Source organism: Sphaeramia orbicularis, chromosome 6 (genome assembly GCF_902148855.1).
Source record: "Sphaeramia orbicularis chromosome 6, fSphaOr1.1, whole genome shotgun sequence".
Classification (NCBI taxonomy): domain Eukaryota; kingdom Metazoa; phylum Chordata; class Actinopteri; order Kurtiformes; family Apogonidae; genus Sphaeramia; species Sphaeramia orbicularis.
In genome coordinates, this window is record NC_043962.1 from 49,193,935 (window position 1) to 49,211,593 (window position 17,659).

Sequence of the window (17,659 nt, forward strand, 5' to 3'; positions counted from 1 at the left end):
CACATTAATGTTTAAATTTAATCTCAGACAGCTATTCTGACACATGGACAAAGAACAGTCAGCCTGCTTGTCTCTTTTCTAAAGTGGAACAACGTTTGCACTGACATTCTCAATGTGTTTCACTGCAATGTGATTACGAAGGAATGTGCTGTGGCTAGATAAAGCCATCCTCTCCCTGGAGCTGTAACGCTGCTTGTGAGATGACTCTCCGGCCTGTCCCCTCTCTTGTATGCATACAGCATCTATATCTAATGCAATGCCAGTGTGCATAAAAGACCTGCGCTGTGCCAAGCATGCAGTGGAGTGATTGCAGGTGTCACAACGGCTGATTGTGTTGCACAGTGTGTTTGACATTCACTTGCAAGGTGAGGTGATAAAGCTTCTCGAAGGGCTGAAGTGATTAACAAGCAGCTGGAGTGAACCTAAGTGAATACTCATAAGAAAACTGGAAAGATAGCAGGTGCTGCTCAGCAGGAGGATTTTGTGTTGTTGAATGGCAAAGAGTTTATTGGCAATAATAATGTCTCAAAATTTTGCACACAAGAAGCTAAAAGATGTTGAGTTTTGGCTGATTAATCTGCACAGACAGAATGTTTTATCACCTATTGTTACTGACATATGTTGGCGCAAAGAGGGGAGTTAATATTAGCTATTTCAAATGGAAATACTGACTTTTGGTTCGAAGTAGTAACTTGAATGATAAAAACTGCTCAAGTCTGGATTTTTAAAAAACTGTTTGATGATCTGTTCCTAAGTTTGTTGTTCAAATAGTAAGGTTTACATGTTTACATTACTCACATGTTTTAAGTTACAGTCATCTGGTTTCTACTGAAGTGAAAGGTTAATATCATTCTTTCACCTACTGAAAGCTTGTTGAGTGTGAAATGTTTTAGGATTTTGTGGAGAACGGTGGGAATGATATAGTTTATTGATTAATGGTTGATTTTTTCAGGTCCCAAACCATCATTATTGCACTCTCCAGAAAATAAAAGTCACAAACAGAATATCTTTACTGGACCACCTTTAGCTGGGGTGCATTTTCTGCAATATGATTTATGCAATAAATGGCCATCCATACCTGCATTCATTTTTGTCCCAGATCTTGTGTTGATGATGGAGGGTCGGACCATTGTTTAAAGTCTTCTCCATCACATCGTAAAAGATTCTTAGTGGGGTTCAGGTCTGGTCTCTGTGGTGGACAATCCATGTGTGAAAATAATATCTCATGCTGTCTTTAACAATCTGTTCATGATCCACTGATGTTCAGATCTGGTCATTATTTCCTCATTTCCTGAACCTAGACCTCACCAACTGAATCAGATCAAAACACTACCCCCACAGGGTTGCCTGTAGGCACTTGGCATGATGGGTAATACCTTCACCCAGCTCTCTTCTCTCCCTGATGTGCCCATCACTCAGGAATAGGGTCAGTCTAGACACATTAGACCACATGACCTTTTTCCATTAAAACACAGTCCAGTTTTTATGCTCTCCTTCAAACAGATAGTTGTATCAGACATGAGAAGCTACTCACTGCATCAGTTAGATGCAGTAAGTTCTTTAGAACTTGGTGTAACTGAAACTCATTAATCACTGCCGTCATCTCTTGCCTAATTGCTTTGTTAAATGCAGGTGGGCAAGCTTTATAAATCCACTATCAGTTTTCTTCCCTACCACATCTGTGAGTTTTTTAATTTCTCTGGGTAGAAAAAAGTGTGTTAACCGTAGAAATTAAAGTTTTCATTCTCAAAAAACCTACTTACAAATTCTTGGTCATTCGTTCTTGGCATTGTTTAGCTTTAGTTTCTGTTCTTTTTGGGCTAATCTGGGAATAACATCCTCAAAACAAAAGAATTAAAACTCATTAAAAATCACTTGAGTGTAATCTTTTTGTGCACTGCAATTCAACATATTGTAGGATTTGGCTGTGAGTGATATTCATTGGGAAGCTGTGTCTCCTGATGGCCTTTTTAGCTGCCGCTGGCTATACAAGCAGCTCCCACTTTCTCATTGCCACACGACTCCAGCCCTCTTTTTTATGACTAACCCATTACACCGCATCAAAGTTTAATGACAAAATAGCCCAGTGCTTATGAAACCTCTCACATGCCTCTGAGGGGCTGCATTGTTTAAATTAACATTATTATGAGACAGGAAGGGATAAGACAGAGCGCTGATAGGATGGAAATATGTTAATATTGGTTGCGATGGAAATAGATCTGGAGAAGGGTAACATCAAGGCAGAGAAATAATTACCACTAGAAATGGAAACATCCTCTGAATGAAGATTACACTGGTGAGCATCAGTCTTAAATAGGTAGATCTTTAGTTAATGCTTTATTCTGTTCCCCACTGCACCTTTTTTCTCATAACAGCTCCAACAACATCATTGCCCTCTCATCACACTCGCTTATCATCAGTTCTTTCTAAGTCCAAACAGCAATTCTGGGGCACTTGGAGACCAATTGAACATGAATCACTTTATTTCAAAGATGGACTTGACCCGAGAGGACACATTATGGTGAAATTATAGTATGGGTAATGATAATAGGCCAGTGTGTGCTGTGTCAGCAGAATTTACTAAAATGAGACAGTAACTGAGGGAGAAGTGATAGTTTACCTTTGAACTTCTGAGAATGAGCACTGATATACCGGTAATCTACATGTACCTCTGGTCTTCCCTGCGTAGCAGCAAATGCCATCTGCCTAAACGGAAGAGACAAATCTGCTGTAAATGACACCTTTCTTTCTAGTTTAAAATGATAAGTATTGTTATTGTGATTTTTATATTGTCATTATCATATTTATCATGATATAGATTTGTCTTATACCCTTTAGATCTAATCTTGTTTACAGTCTCAATTGAGACACTGGCAAGATGTTTTACTGAATTTACTTCATTTATATTTTGATGCTGTGGCTCCGTTGGTAGAGGGGGTTGTCCAATGACTGTAGGGCCAGCGGTTCGAATCCTGGCTCCGACTGTCCACATGTCGAAGTGTCCTTGGGCAAGACACTGAACCTAAATTACTCCCAGTAGGGCCTGGCAGCGCCTTGCATAGCAGCAGCTGCCCACTGGTGTATGAATGTGTGTGTGTGTGTGAATGTGAGGAATTGTAAAGCGCTTTGGGCATCATTAAGGTAGAGAAAATGTGCTTTATAAGTTCAGTTAAGTTACCATATAATTGTTTGTAATGCTCTGTCTTTGTGTTTGTGAAATGGTGGTGTAATGCTCTCACCATAAAGAAGAATTTAGAACAACAACAACAAAAAAGCTTTTCATATTATTGTTACATAATTGTCATGTGACATATATTCATTGTTTTCATTTGTTGCATCTTTTATGTTATGTTTTGTTGTATTTTGTTGTTGTGTGTTACTGTATTTTCTTTGGTCATTTTTTATCTTGTTAACTATTTTTGTCATTTTCATCTTGTTTTTGTTGTTTTATCTTGTGACTTTTACAGTGTTTTAATTTTTTGTTGCATCTTTTAAAACAATATTTTTATCTTGTGTATCTTTTACAAAATTTCATCTTTTTGCATATTTTGCCATTTTCATCTTGTTGCATCTTTCATGTTGTGCCATCTTGTTGAGTCATTTTTGTTGTTTTTTATGCTGTTATTTTTATCTTCTGTCTGGCATCTTTAACATTCTTTTCATCTTGTATTTTTAAATAATTTTTATTTTTCTGTTTCTGTTATGTTATTTTCATCTTGTTGCATCCTTTGCATTGTTATTTCTAATTGTATCTTTTTTGTTGTTGTTTATGTGTTCTTTGTAGTTTTCATCTTGTTGAATAACAATTTCTTAAATAATAACATTTCACTAATTTTCTTTATTTTGGTTTTATGTTCTGAATCCAGGTGTATTTAAAAAAAAAAAAAAAGCATTGAATCTAGACATGAGTCACTACAGATATTTTCTTCTTGTTACATTTCTGTGTCTTTTTGATGGCCTAATAGATTGCACACAATAAGCACTAAGACAGAGACTTACAGGTCACTCACAGGTCAGGTCCTTTCATCTTCTTATGTCTTTTATGAATAATTTTAAACCACAGATGTCCATCTGGTTTCTCCATCTTTCACTAATGCCTTTAAACTGCTCTGCATTCATCCTCACAGCTCCAACAACCGCCTGTCATGCTACATCAAGTCTATTTGTTAAGTCCTACATAGCATATAATGTCTCATTCGACTTTATATACTGACAGACAACAAGCACAAGCTGCCAACAAGCACAAGGAAACCTCTAATAAGAGAAGGAATCAAGTGGCAGCCATGTCATACGAGTCAGTGTAATACAAAGCATGATGGTGTTTGTCATATCAATCGTACTATGAATGATAGTTTGTGTTGTTGAAGCCTTTGAGGTGCATTGCTGTGTGGTGACTCATAGTGATTCTCTCAGCACACTGGACCACCTCCCCCTTTCCCTCTGCACATTGTGTTGGATTACTTGCTCCCCCTTGTGGACAGAAATGACTTTTTTTTTTAAAAGATGGAGTATGAAATGAAGAGAGTGAGGTGCTCTCAAAAATGTGATCATAAAACCAAATACACATCAATACATACTTCCCATGTGTCTTTATCATTTCAAGCTTTTGTCAAACATTTGTGGAAAGTTTATCTAATGCGTTGTTTCCCTAGTAAGTTATTTTTTTCCTTTCTAATCAACATGCACACACATCTTTATTAGATGATTGCCCCATGCCTGTTGGTCGTTCTGTGTATATTAAATATGTAAAGGTTAATAGGGTAAATCAGATCTAAAGAGGGTCCTGTGTGCATTCAGTATGACTTAAATCACAAGATGGTGCTGTTGGTTCACAATAAAAGCTGGCTGTAAGCATATCTGATTTTGGGTGATGACAGGGGGTTTTGTCACCTGTAAATTTCACTTCTGGTCTCTCTTTTCTTATACTGTCAAGCATCATTTTCTTCCTGCTGTCATCTCTCCATCAGATGACCTGTGCGATCTGAAGGCAGAGAGCAGCCCCACCATGGACAATGAGATTACGGCAAAGGAGAGAGGAGTCCTCGAGGAGAACAATGAGAAAGAGGAGATGGACCAGGAGAGGGGTCAGGAGGAGGAGGAAGGTGAGGAGAAGAAGCTGAGGGAGGAAGAAGGAGAAGGGGAGGAGAAGAGGAAGAAAGAAAAGGAGCCGCTGACAGAGGAGCAAGAGCTGGAGGAGCTCAGGGCCCAGGTCCTGCAGCTGCTCCTGGAGCTGGACGATGCCAGAGAGACCTCCAACAAACATCAGGAGAGTTTTAATGAGCTCCAAGGTGAATATGACGACCACCACTAACACTGGGTTTCTATACTTTTCATTCAATTATTCATAAGGTAATATTCACCACTTTTTTAGAAGTCTTCTTCTGACACATAACTTTAGGAACACGCACTTGCTACAATTCAGGAAAGGTGAGCTCATCACAGTTTTTTTGAGTGAACAGCGGAAAAAGGGAAAAGGAATAGGAAGACATGAAAATTATCAGGTATACCCCTTGTTTGGAGCCACATTACGTCTTCATGCTTTAACACAGGAACATTGTTTCAACTTTAAAGAGCTCACAACACTTCAGACTGCATTGGGCTTAAAAAGTTTGTGGATATATAGTATGGTATTTAAGAAATCACACTTTAAGTTTGATGTTTTTTTTTACTGATTTTTCACAGATTATTCAGACATCACTAGAATGGAGAGGGTTGCTTGTTAATATTCAAATCTTAAGATTCAAATCCAAAGCTCAATGACTTACATAATCTGAACTATGAGCCTCAAAGTGATAGGAGTTCCATCCAAAAGCCCTTTGAAATCTTGTAATAAACCGGAGCAGACAGCTCAGTTCAAATCCAGAAATACTCATCTTATTTTTCTCTCAGTCTTTGCCACTAAAACGGTATACATTTTATATACTTGCATTCAGGCAAGTCTTGATCTTGCTTATGATGAAAACATTTTAGTGATATGAGGTACTGTCTGCAAATAATGAGTTTCTACTTGACAGCTGCCCTGTCCTGATAAAGTATAAAGACCAACCAGGAGAACAGAGTAAATGACTGTTAAACATTTAGATAAACTGAATGAAAGTGTATGACTCTGTGAAAAAGGGCTCCAGAGTAGAGACAGCTGAAGTCCACCTATTCCATTGTGCCCTGTGGGACTTGTGTGAAATATGAATAGTGGTCAATGGTAAGAGACAAGTCATATTATGTCTTTATTTACACATATGTTTGTTACACAAGTCTACACAGTGTTTGGTAAAGATAGCGAAGTAACATCTAGTTTTAGTGTTACACAGCTCAGTGGACTGAATCTCTTGTCATATGTGATAAATGCCACCAACATGAAAATAGTTGTTCCCTCAGCATATTTCGCCTTGTTCTTCATGAGCAAGGAGAAGAAGTATTTAAAGACATGAAAATCACTACTAATCTAGTCATGTTGAAGTTGCAGAGACATCTTAAGTGACTCTGAGCAGATTGTGGAGAGGGACAGTCTCAATGACATCACCTCCATGACTTTCAGGTGTATTGTCTTTCTATTTTCATATTTTCATAGTGTAATACTTCAACAGTTTTACAACAAACTGAGACTTTCTTGATTTGAAAAATTACCTTTTAAACTGACACAGTTTATGCACAAATGATGGCATACTTCAAACTACACTTTACAAAACTGAAATTATTTCTAAAAGAGTGTCCAATGAGGCACAAACCGGAAGTGGCAGGATTTTGGGTCTCAGTGTGGACAAATCTGGAGCAAACAGCAGGCACCTTCAAAATATCTGCTGAAATTTTCTTGGATTAAATCTCGTATTTACAAGCAATTAATGTTTGACATTTTAATAATACTGAATAGAGCTGAAACGATTAATCGACTGGAATCAATTTTTAAAAATATGTGATTCCAGTTTTCCTCGGTCAAATCTTAGTTCCCTTAATTTTGCTGCCGCTAAACATTGGTTCCGCTGTTTTGTTTCACATGACGCCAGGATCAACACAAACAACATGGAGCATAGCTCAGAAGAGCCGAGGGCAATTTTTTTCTACATCGGAACCATCACTTACTCCTTTAAATTTTTAACTTTCACACAAACATTAAAAATATGTGTCTTTATTTTTTTAAGTTGTATGTTAGTTCCATCTTAAGTTCTTAGTAAGTTAGTAATTTGGATCCAAATGTGTTGAAGACTGCAGTGCACATATTGTTTATAGATGTCATTTGACTTGTTTGTTGTTGTTTACATCTATAGATATTTTGATGCATTTATATTTTTATATATAGTAACACTTTGATACTTTTTGTGGTTGTTGTTTCAGTTGGTTCTGGAATAAAGGAGAAGTTGTTTGTCATTTTCAGATGCATTTTTACTGTTTTTTTCCACCTATTCAAATAATCATTTAATCAAATGGAATAATTTAAAAAAAAATCAGTAGATCAAATGATTACAAAAATAATCCGTTGCTTTACATCTAATGCTAGTACTATGTCTAATGCCATTTTAGTCACTACTTCTAATATCCATAGTTTTAGGAAACAGACTCTGGTGCTGATTGGTTTCATGGAGCTAAAACACTGATGATTTTCCAAAAAACTTCTATTCAGCAGAAATAATTATTGAGCCTGACACATAAAGACACAAAATTTGCAAATATCTGAGCTTTTGCAGCATGTTATCTCCCTGATTTTCTTGATTTGTACAGATGCAGTGAATAAAAATGTATGTTTACAAATGAATTTAAGTTTATTAGCGTCCCCCCCCACAGTCCCATCTTTTCCTCATTTGGGATTGCTCACAAAGATGATACAAGCCCCTCTTTGGAAAATATCAACAATAATACAGTCAAGCATTTTTCCCTCTGCATCTTAGTGGCTGAAGAAAACTTGTGTTCAACAGAAGGGACACATCCTGTAAATGTTTATATGTAGTCAGTGACACGGTCAGTTCCTCACAGCTGCTAAATGGAGCATCACATCATATCTTAGAAATGATGAGCTTATGTTCAGGGACAGTGAGTAAGGCCTTGGGTATGGGGTTGCACTCATCTCAGTGTGTGTGTGCACTTTTATGAGTGTGTGTCTATGAGTTTGTGCCATGTGAAGAGACATGGCGCTCTGAGATCAGTTATTTGTTTGGCAGAGGAGGAGGCATTCCTCAGACAACTGTGTGCATACTGAGGGAAGCTTCCAGACTGAGTGTCCTAAACCACAAACAGAAATCAGCGCTGGTCTGCTCCCCCAGTGCATGAAGGCAGCTGTTCAGGTTTCTACCAAATGACGTGTGTAGGGAGGAAAGGAGACCCTCAATGTACACGAATAGCAGCTGACATAGGGTAAAGCGCAGATTAACTATATCTCTGTGGGTAAAGATGTTCATTTAATGACCTGCCTTTCAGACTGCAGTCACTAGTAATATCCCAGTAATATGAATATGACATAAATAGAGCTGGTAGAAGATCTGAATCAAATGGAAAAGGTAAGAGCAATGTGAAGAAATAAAAAATAAGAAGAATAGATTTAGATTTCATGCCCCATATTTATTCTTCTCAAAGTGATTGTATGTTGTATTGATATTCCAAACTCCCAAAATCAGGGGGAAGCTGTGCACTAGAACACACCTAGGAAAACCAAAACCAGCAACAAATCAATACTATGTATCCACAAACTAACTGAATAAAGTATAAAGCTCATTGTTCATACACATCTTCATTATGGTATCATCAAGTTTCTTGTCAGTAACAGAGGTGAGTAATTTTAAAAAGTACAAGTACTGTTATTAAAAAGTTATGATATCACTTGTCAACAGTCTTTTTGCTTTTATAAGTCTGACTACATTTAGAGGCTTCTATTTTTCTCAAGCCTTTTGTTTAAACAAGTTTCTGCACCTACTTGAGTAAAGAATATATGTTCTTTTACTCACTGTTAATATCAGTGGACAACATTTTTTCCCCTTCTGCTACTAGGGGAAAAACATCTGAACTTGACTAAATAAGGCTGATTCCAAATCTGAAAACATGATTTCTCCAGTATGTTAGGATTTTGAGTTATGGGAATGTAAAAAAAACAACAAAAACAAACAAAAAAAAAACACTAATTCCTCAATCCTGTGTTGATATCTTTTATTGTGAATTCACAATATTAGGATACTAAGTTAGCAAATGCACTCATAGATATGAACATCAAGCCCAGTAAAGAATAAACCTTTGTATCAGCTTGGATCAGAATTGTTCCAAAATGTCTGTCATACACCATCTCTTGTTTGTGTGGTTGTAATTCCTTTGTGTTTCCTGCTGTAGAAACAACAGTAATCACCATCATATTTGGGTTGAAGCCCCTTAGTATCTGATTTCCATTTCAGAAACATCTGGATAAAAGTATTCACTATGCTCATCACTTACATCACCTAAAGGGACCAGAAAAAAATCAGATGAAAATAGAGAAAATACATTTCTGCAACATTCTGTAGCCCATCCATTCATTTGGGGCTCTGGTTGCCCAGAAATGTTTTCACCATTTATACGAATGAATTCCAACCTGTTAATTGTTACCAATCACCAATGAGATCTCCAGTCTGGCTCCAGCAAAAATTCCTGCTTTCATCTTTGCATCACTTTGGGTTGGGTTAGGGTTAGGGTTAGGAATGTCAGATGGACACAGGACAGAATGTAAGACCTTGGAGTCATTCTGGGAAGTTAGGGAAAGTAACTCTTTGTTGAATTCCAGAACTGAGAGAGCTCATGCTCTGCTATGGGCTAAAAGGTCAAACTGTAAGTTGTGCTATCTTTAGAGATAAAGTAGCTTACAATATGCAGAATCGAGAAGCTGACTGAGAGAAACATTCATGTTTTGAAGGACACAGGTGTCTGACAAACTAACAGTTGTGAGGAGCCAGGAAAAGAAAACTTATGGTCATCATTAAGCATTAAAATCAGTATTAACATACCAAATATTTCTTTCAGGTCTTGAAAGTATCTAAATTCTGATCACTCAGAATTTATAGAACTAAAACACTAGTGTAATATGCTGCAGATGACTATATTTGTGCATACAGCAAATCTATGCTGGATAAATTCCTATTCAGATTTGGAATCTGTGTGTCAGAGGAAATCAGGTATTTTCATCCTAATATCAAAATGATTGAGGACCAGTGTATTTGTGCATCTACAATACTTACATTTACTGTTATATGTCTAAAGAATTGCTAAAAAAACCCATACTAAATAAAGTAGCTAAAAAAACTAACCCTCCTGCCTATAGTGTGTTTGACATGCAATCACACACAGACATACAAAACTGCATGTGTCATTTTTTCGTGCTTCAAGGTTGAACACCTTATCAAGTTGTCATCTTTCTATTGGCCTGCTGAACTGACATTTTCCTCTTATCTCTCTACCCATGCCTCACTCCTGGCTCCCTGTCTCGTCTCCCGTCACATCTTCTTGCCACCAGGTCTGCTGGAGGATGAGCGTCTGGCTAGTGCACATCAGGCAGAGGCTTTCACACGCCAGATTCAGAATCTACAAGGTATGGACAAAATATATTCCTGAGGAATGAAGTGTCTCAGACCACAAAAACCATTCAGTCTGTAAGGAAGAAAGTATGACAAAATTATGGAAAAAATATCAATTCAAATATTACACATTCTGTTTTCAGTCATTGCTAATGTTGCTGTGCAAGCTGCCAGCAATGGCAAATGTAATGCTCATCACCAGCTCCATCATCTTGTGTCAGTGTATGAATTTTGTAAATAATTGTATTAAGATGTAATCGACAAGAACATGTTCTATTCTTGCTGTCATTAGACTCAGAGAATGGGGAGCACTGCCTTTTTGTTATTAGTAATTTATTATGTGTCGGACAATATGTAAAAATGAGAAAAAAACAACATAATCCTGAGGGGAGAAGAAACCATATCAGTAGAGGATGGCATTATTTAAGAGGTGCTTTTTGCTGAATAGAGACCTGTGAATAACAGGATTGTAGAATCAGTGCAAAAACTTAATAAGAAATGCAAGAATAACTTCAAGTGCATTGTTGAATAACTTGTAAAGTGTATGTTTAGCGCTGAAATGCTTAATGTCAAGTTCCCTGAAATGAGATGTATCTGCTGATACTGGACATGCCCACATCTATCTGACATTTTGATTAAATTGCAAAATATGCAAAAATTAATCCGTGCTTTTTGACCTGAAGCCACAAACTTAATCTCATGTGTTTCATTAGAACATTTATGTCCATAGGTATCAGGGACAGTTTTGATTTTATCCTCTGATTTTTGAGTTAGCCTATATGATGCAGTGTTTGATCAGCTTGTATCACATGTAAGACAAAGAGTTCAGACACTTATACATAACACAAGGGTTTAATTTAATATACAATGTTAATTGCAAATACACCTCTATGGGGTGCTGTAAAAACTGGGATATACTGCAGAAGGAAATGTGATCAGCATATCTGTGGACTGTTGCCTGTTGCTATATTGTTTGTTGTCTGCCGACGTCATCCTCCATGCTGCTTGTCATTATTTTATTTCTGGAAGAGCACAAGAAAATCAATTGATATTTTCCACTAAACTATACATGTGTAAACTCCTCTGCTGCCAAGCTCTGAGTTGACTTGGTTTGTCAAGACCTCTGATATCCAGAATAGTTTTGGAACCCATACACCACGTTCCAAATTATTATTCAAATTGTATTTAAGCGTCATAAAGATTAATTTTTTTGTTTTTCAATTAAACTCATGGATGGTATTGTGTCTCAGGGCTCTTTGGATCACTGAAATCAATCTCAGACACCTGTGATAATTAGTTGGCCAGGTGAGCCCAATTAAAGGAAAAAGTACTGAAGAAGGACGTTCCACATTATTAAGCAGACCACCATTTTCAAGCAATATGGGAAAGAAAAAGGATCTCTCTGCTGCTGAAAAGCGTGAAATAGTTGAATGCCTTGGACAAGATATGAAAACCTTAGATATTTCACGAAAACTTAAGCGTGATCATTGTACTATTAAGAGATTTATGGCTGATTCAGAGCACACACGGGTTCGTGCAGATAAAGGCACAATCAGGAAGGTTTCTGCCAGACAAATACATCGGATTAAGAGAGCAGCTGCTAAAATGCCATTACAAAGCAGCAAACAGGTATTTGAAGGTGCTGGTGCCTCTGGAGTCCCACGAACATCAAGGTGTAGGATCCTCCAGAGGCTTGCAGTTATGCATAAACCTTCTATTTGGCCACCACTAACCAATGCTCACAAGCAGAAATGGCTGCAGTGGGCCCAGAAATACATGAAGACTAATTTTCAAACAGTCTTGTTCACTGATGAGTGCTGTACAACCCTGGATGGTCCAGATGGATGGAGTTGTGGATGGTTGGTGGATGGCCACCATGTACCAACAAGGCGCGATGTCAGCAAGGAGATGGCGGAGTCATGTTTTGGGCCAGAGTCATGGGGAGAGAGGTGGTCGGCCCCTTTAGGGTCCCTGAAGGTGTGAAAATGACCTCTGCAAAATATGTGGAGTTTCTGACTGACCACTTTCTTTCATGGTACAAAAAGAAGAACCATGCTTTCCAAAACAAAATCATCTTCATGCACGACAATGCACCATCTCATGCTGCAAGGAACACCTCTGCATCATCGGCTGCTATGGGCATAAAAGGAGAGAAACTCCTGGTGTGGCCCCCATCCTCCCCTGACCTCAACCCTATTGAGAACCTTTGGAGCATCCTCAAGCAAAAGATCCATGAGGATGGGAGGCTATTTTGACATCCTGCAAAGAAATTCAAGCAGAAACTCTCCAAAAACTCACAAGTTCAATGGATGCAAGAATTGTGAAGCTGCTATCAAATAAGGGGTCCTATGTTAAAATGTAACTTGACATGTTAAGATGTTTTTGATTGAAATGGCTTTTGATTTCAGTAAATCTGACCTCCTAATGCTGCAAATTTAACAAATGACTATTTTCAGTTCTTTACAACCTAGAAAATGTCTCGAAACTCTGTTGTGCATAATAATTTGGAACAGTGCGTTTTAAGTTTTTTATTTTTGAAAAAAATACTGTTTTCATTGGGAGGTTTGTTCAATAACATTTTAATTAAACCTTAACAGCTGATGACTTGAAAATTATGCTGACTGTCATTTGCATTGACTATTTAGGAAAATCAGAGAAAAATATCACTTACATAATAATTTGGAACGTGGTGTAGTTTGCCAAGGTTTACTGTGTATATCCTGATATCTACTTTATATAACACCAACTGTCCATAAACCTCTAGAAAGCTGAGATACTGCCTCGCAGAAAACAAGGGAGAAAAAAGAAACAAAAAAGTAAACAAAATTAATCTAAGAAAGGATACTGAAAAGAACAATGTGAAATTCTAAACAGAAAGACAGAGACAGACAGAGGAGAGGAGAGGAAATGGAGCAGACAGCGTCACAATTTAAAGATGAAAGATGTTTTTCAGTAATGATGATAGAGTGAAGAGTGGAGGAGATTTTCTTTCTCTGAAAATACCAATAATGTGGACCTCACCCTGAAAAAGCATGTCTCTTACCATAAGTTACATCAGCTCCTTGAGATACTACCCACATTACATACACACAGACACACACCACCCACAAGACAAATACTGTGGGTCTTTTCACACTGGTCCACTGGTGCAAAAACCTCAGGTGGACTGATGGTGACACTGAGCCTATTTACATGACTATGAAAATCTGATAACTGTGAGTATTCAGATAATTGTAATAATCAGATCTGATGTGTTTACTTGTACTTGAGAAATGTGATGATCAAAAACCCTGGTTTAGATGTCTAGTCTATCATCAGATTTCTTTCAGAGTACCTACGGATGTAATGACTGTAGACTCAAACTTCCTGTTGTCTTCCATACCAGATTATCCTGTTTACATGGTCCACTTCAGAAATTGGATAATGATTGGAGTATTGATGTGCAGGTAAACAAGCTCACTGATGCTGCAGCTACACATTGCTCATCAAGAATCATCTCCTTCCTTCCTTCTTTCCTTCCTTCTTTCCTTCCTTCCTTCCTTTCTTCCTTTCTCTTCTTCTCCTCTGGCCTCAGCCCAGCTGCGCTGTGTCCAGGAGGAGATGGACAGCCTGGAGGAGGAGAAGGACAGTGAGCTGGCAGAAGCCCAGGAGGAGCTGCGAGTCGCTCAGGAGGAGGTACTGCTTCTCCAACAGGCAGCTGAGGAGGCAGCGGCTGAGAGAGAAAACGACATCGCCTCCCTGCAGGAGGAGCTGTGCCGCCGGCGAGCAGAGCTGCAGCGACTGAGTACTGAGACCCAGGAGTATGAGCTGGAGATCACCACGCTGAGGGCAGAGATCAACATGAAGAGTCAGCGTAGGGAGGTGGAGAGGAGAGAGGGTGAGACCACAGAGGGATAGAGTATGTGAGAGAGATAAAAACATGTCAGCAGATACGAAAAATGTGGGTTTTACTCCTCACTCTGTAAATGGCAATCAGCAAGAAGGGCACCACTGAATCCACAACGTAACACATATGCATGCATTTAGTGTCAGCTGTTTATAAAGACATAATGGAGTTTTTGTTTAGCAAATTTATTTTAAAATGAAAATGACTGCATTTAAATTAACACCAAAAATGTTCTCATTGAGAAGTAAGGTATAAATTAAGAACATCTGTGGCTGAACAACAATCTGGAAACACTCAATACTCCAAGAGTAGAATATCAAAGGTCATGTTAAGTTGAATTTCAATAGAAAAATCACAGTTGGTAAAAATTTTTTAAAAAATCTTGTATTTAGATTAGATTTAATTTATTGGTCCCTGTGGGGAAATTCGTCTTCACTGACTGAAACATTACAAGAAAAAGACATTACATAACATACAAGAAAAAGATAACATAACATTACAAGAAAAAGACAGCAACATTATACAACACAGACAACAACAACAACAGTAGGGGCAGACATAAAAAGAGACATTGATGGAGTGACAGGTAGCAGACTGGTCAGCCTGTCAGCAGGGCCTAGGGTTTAGGGCAGCTATGGCTGCGGGGATCAGGCTTTTCCCAAGATTTACAAACATTAGGAATGAGCATTATTTCAGTTATTGACCATTTAAAGCACAAATGTCAAACTTACTGCCGTAAGGTCCAATTCAGCCTGTGGGATGAATTTGTGAAATGCAAAACTTACACAGAAAATACCAACAATCAGTGATGTTAAAATCATTTTAGTTCAGGATCCACTTACAGACCAGTTTGATCTAAGATGAAAGTAATGGACACATTGCATTCAGGCTGCACTACAGAACAATAATTAAACAAACCAACATAACATATAATAATTTGATGTTGCGATAAATATCATTGCAACAAACATTTTTATTTTGTCTTTAGGGCTAATTTTGTTTACACTGACTACCTTTACATGCACACTAACACTGAGTTTTTACATTATTTCTGAAAAAGGGGAATCCGTTTACATGGCCAGTGAAAATGAATCTTCCTCTAGAAGACCTCTACTATTTCTATGCACATAACTCATAGGGCATAACTTATGGAAAAATTAAATTTTTTCAGTGGTTTCAGCCGCCTCCTTTTATTCCTCCATACACCCTCTGGCAAAAGGTCAACCTTTCAATATTTTCTCATATCCATAAACCCGCTGATCTCCTCTGTCATATTGTCTAACAATAGATTTGCTACTCTTTCCAAACATACATGTGGTCTTTTCTTTGGAGCATCCATATCCACCAGAGAGGATCTTTGTCTTTACTCTAGTTAATCTTAAACAGCCGCAACCTGCAGTAAAGCACACAGATTAGATTTATTTTCCAAATGTGCTGTTTATGTACACAAAGATCCTTAGACAACCACACAAATATCAGGATATACTGCATGTATGAATCAGAAATTGTTCCAGTTGGAAAAGGCCTAATTCAAAATATCCAAGTGGAACATGGTGTTTACATGACACCGCATATTTCAGAATAATAGTGGAATATTATTTTGCATGTAAACATATGTAACGTAATATGTGCTAATTTAATTCAATTCAATTCAATTCAGTTCAGTTTTATTAGTAGAGCCCTATATCACAACAAGGTTGCCTCACAGGGATTTACAGAATTAGTTGGATATGAAAACACACAACAGTCAAATAAACAGTAGATGAAGGAAATGGATTAATGTCCTGGGTATCCCCCATCCTTAGACCCTCCTCGGCAAGGAAAATCTCCGAAACTCAGTGGGAAAAGAGAAACCTCGGGGAGAATCACAGTGAAGGAGAGATCCACCTCCATGGAAGGACAGGCTATAGATGCACCAGGACTGATGGATGTCCATTTGCAGATGTAGTACCAGTCTGTAAAGATGCAGTAGAATGGGAGCACATGAGGGGGTTCATCTCAGATCCTGTCGTCATTGGGCTCTAGGCGGCTACAACTGAAACAGTAGCCACTCCCGCAGAGGGGAGTGGGGAAAAGGGACACCGGGTGAATAGTGACGAATAGACTAAGTAAACTAAATATTGGAAATTATAAGTACAGATAAAAGTGGTCCGTAGTACCAGAAACAGGTGATAGGACTCGGTGCACTGTACTTCCCCCAGCATTATAGCTCCTAGGGCAGCTTAGACTGAACTGTGGGGTTCAGTCTGTTTTTAACTAGCCTGACCATAAGCCTTTTCAAACAGGAATGTTTTCAGTCTAATCTTCAATGTAGAGACTGTGTCGGCCTGTTTAATATTAGCTGGAAGCTGATTCCATAAGACAAGAGCTTGGTAACTAAAGGCTCTAGCTCCTACTGTACTTTTAGAGACCCTGGCAACTACCAGTAGGCCTGCATTTTGAGAGCAAAGTGTTCTGTTTGGATGGTACAGTACTTGAGCATCTTTGAGATAAGAAGGGCCCATACCATTAATGGCCTTACATGTAAGAAGGAAGATTTTAAATTTAATTCTAATCTCACCTGGAAGCCAGTGAAGGACTTGGAGCACAGGGGTGATGTGCTCTCTTCTATTAGTTCCTGTTAATAGTTTTGCTGCTGCATTCTGAACCAGTTGAAAACTTTTTAGTGAACTTTTAGGACACGCTGCGAGTAGGGACTTACAGTAATCTAATCTAGATGTGACAAACGTATGAATTAATTTTTCAGCATCATTTTTAGACAGAATATTTCTAATTTTGGCTATGTTGCGCAGGTGGAAGATAAGATAAGATATTCCTTTATTGATCCCACAGTCGGGAAATTCACAGTGTTATCAGCAGCAAACACATACAATACATACAAGCATACACATACGCGTAAAACAAACAGTCGTGTGAATTTGAATAAAAAAAGTGTTTAAAAGGAGAGTGCAAATACAGTTTGATATGAATGTAGTGCAAATGGTTAGAAATATAAAAAAATATATATAAATACGGATTTGAATATATACAGATTTGAACAGGTGCAGTTTTAGATATATAAATATGGTGCCTATAGAAAAATATAGGAAAAAGGCTGTTCTGCAGGCTTGGTTAATATGAGCTTTAAATGATAGATCTGGGTCAAATAGAACTCCTAGGTTTTTAACTGTGGCACTGGAGGCTACACTCATGTTGTCCAGAGTGACTGTCTGGTCAGTTAGGGAGTCTCTCACACTTTTAAGGCCTATTATAA

General features: G+C 38.0%; 1 protein-coding gene across 6 annotated transcripts in view; it reads left to right on the forward strand.

Moving 5' to 3' along the window:
• The window catches only part of LOC115421527 (coiled-coil domain-containing protein 136-like), a 40,256-nt gene that overhangs the window by 8,232 nt on the left and 14,365 nt on the right, over positions 1–17,659 (forward strand). For all 6 annotated transcript variants that reach the window (XR_003935696.1, XM_030137450.1, XM_030137453.1 and 3 more), the window contains 3 exons: positions 4,968–5,288; positions 10,460–10,534; positions 14,095–14,397. Coding sequence is in view for 5 of the 6 variants with exons in the window: in XM_030137450.1 (XP_029993310.1) it covers positions 4,968–5,288; positions 10,460–10,534; positions 14,095–14,397 (699 nt within the window). In the remaining variant the exon portion in view is untranslated. The remainder of the gene's footprint in view (positions 1–4,967; positions 5,289–10,459; positions 10,535–14,094; positions 14,398–17,659) is intronic.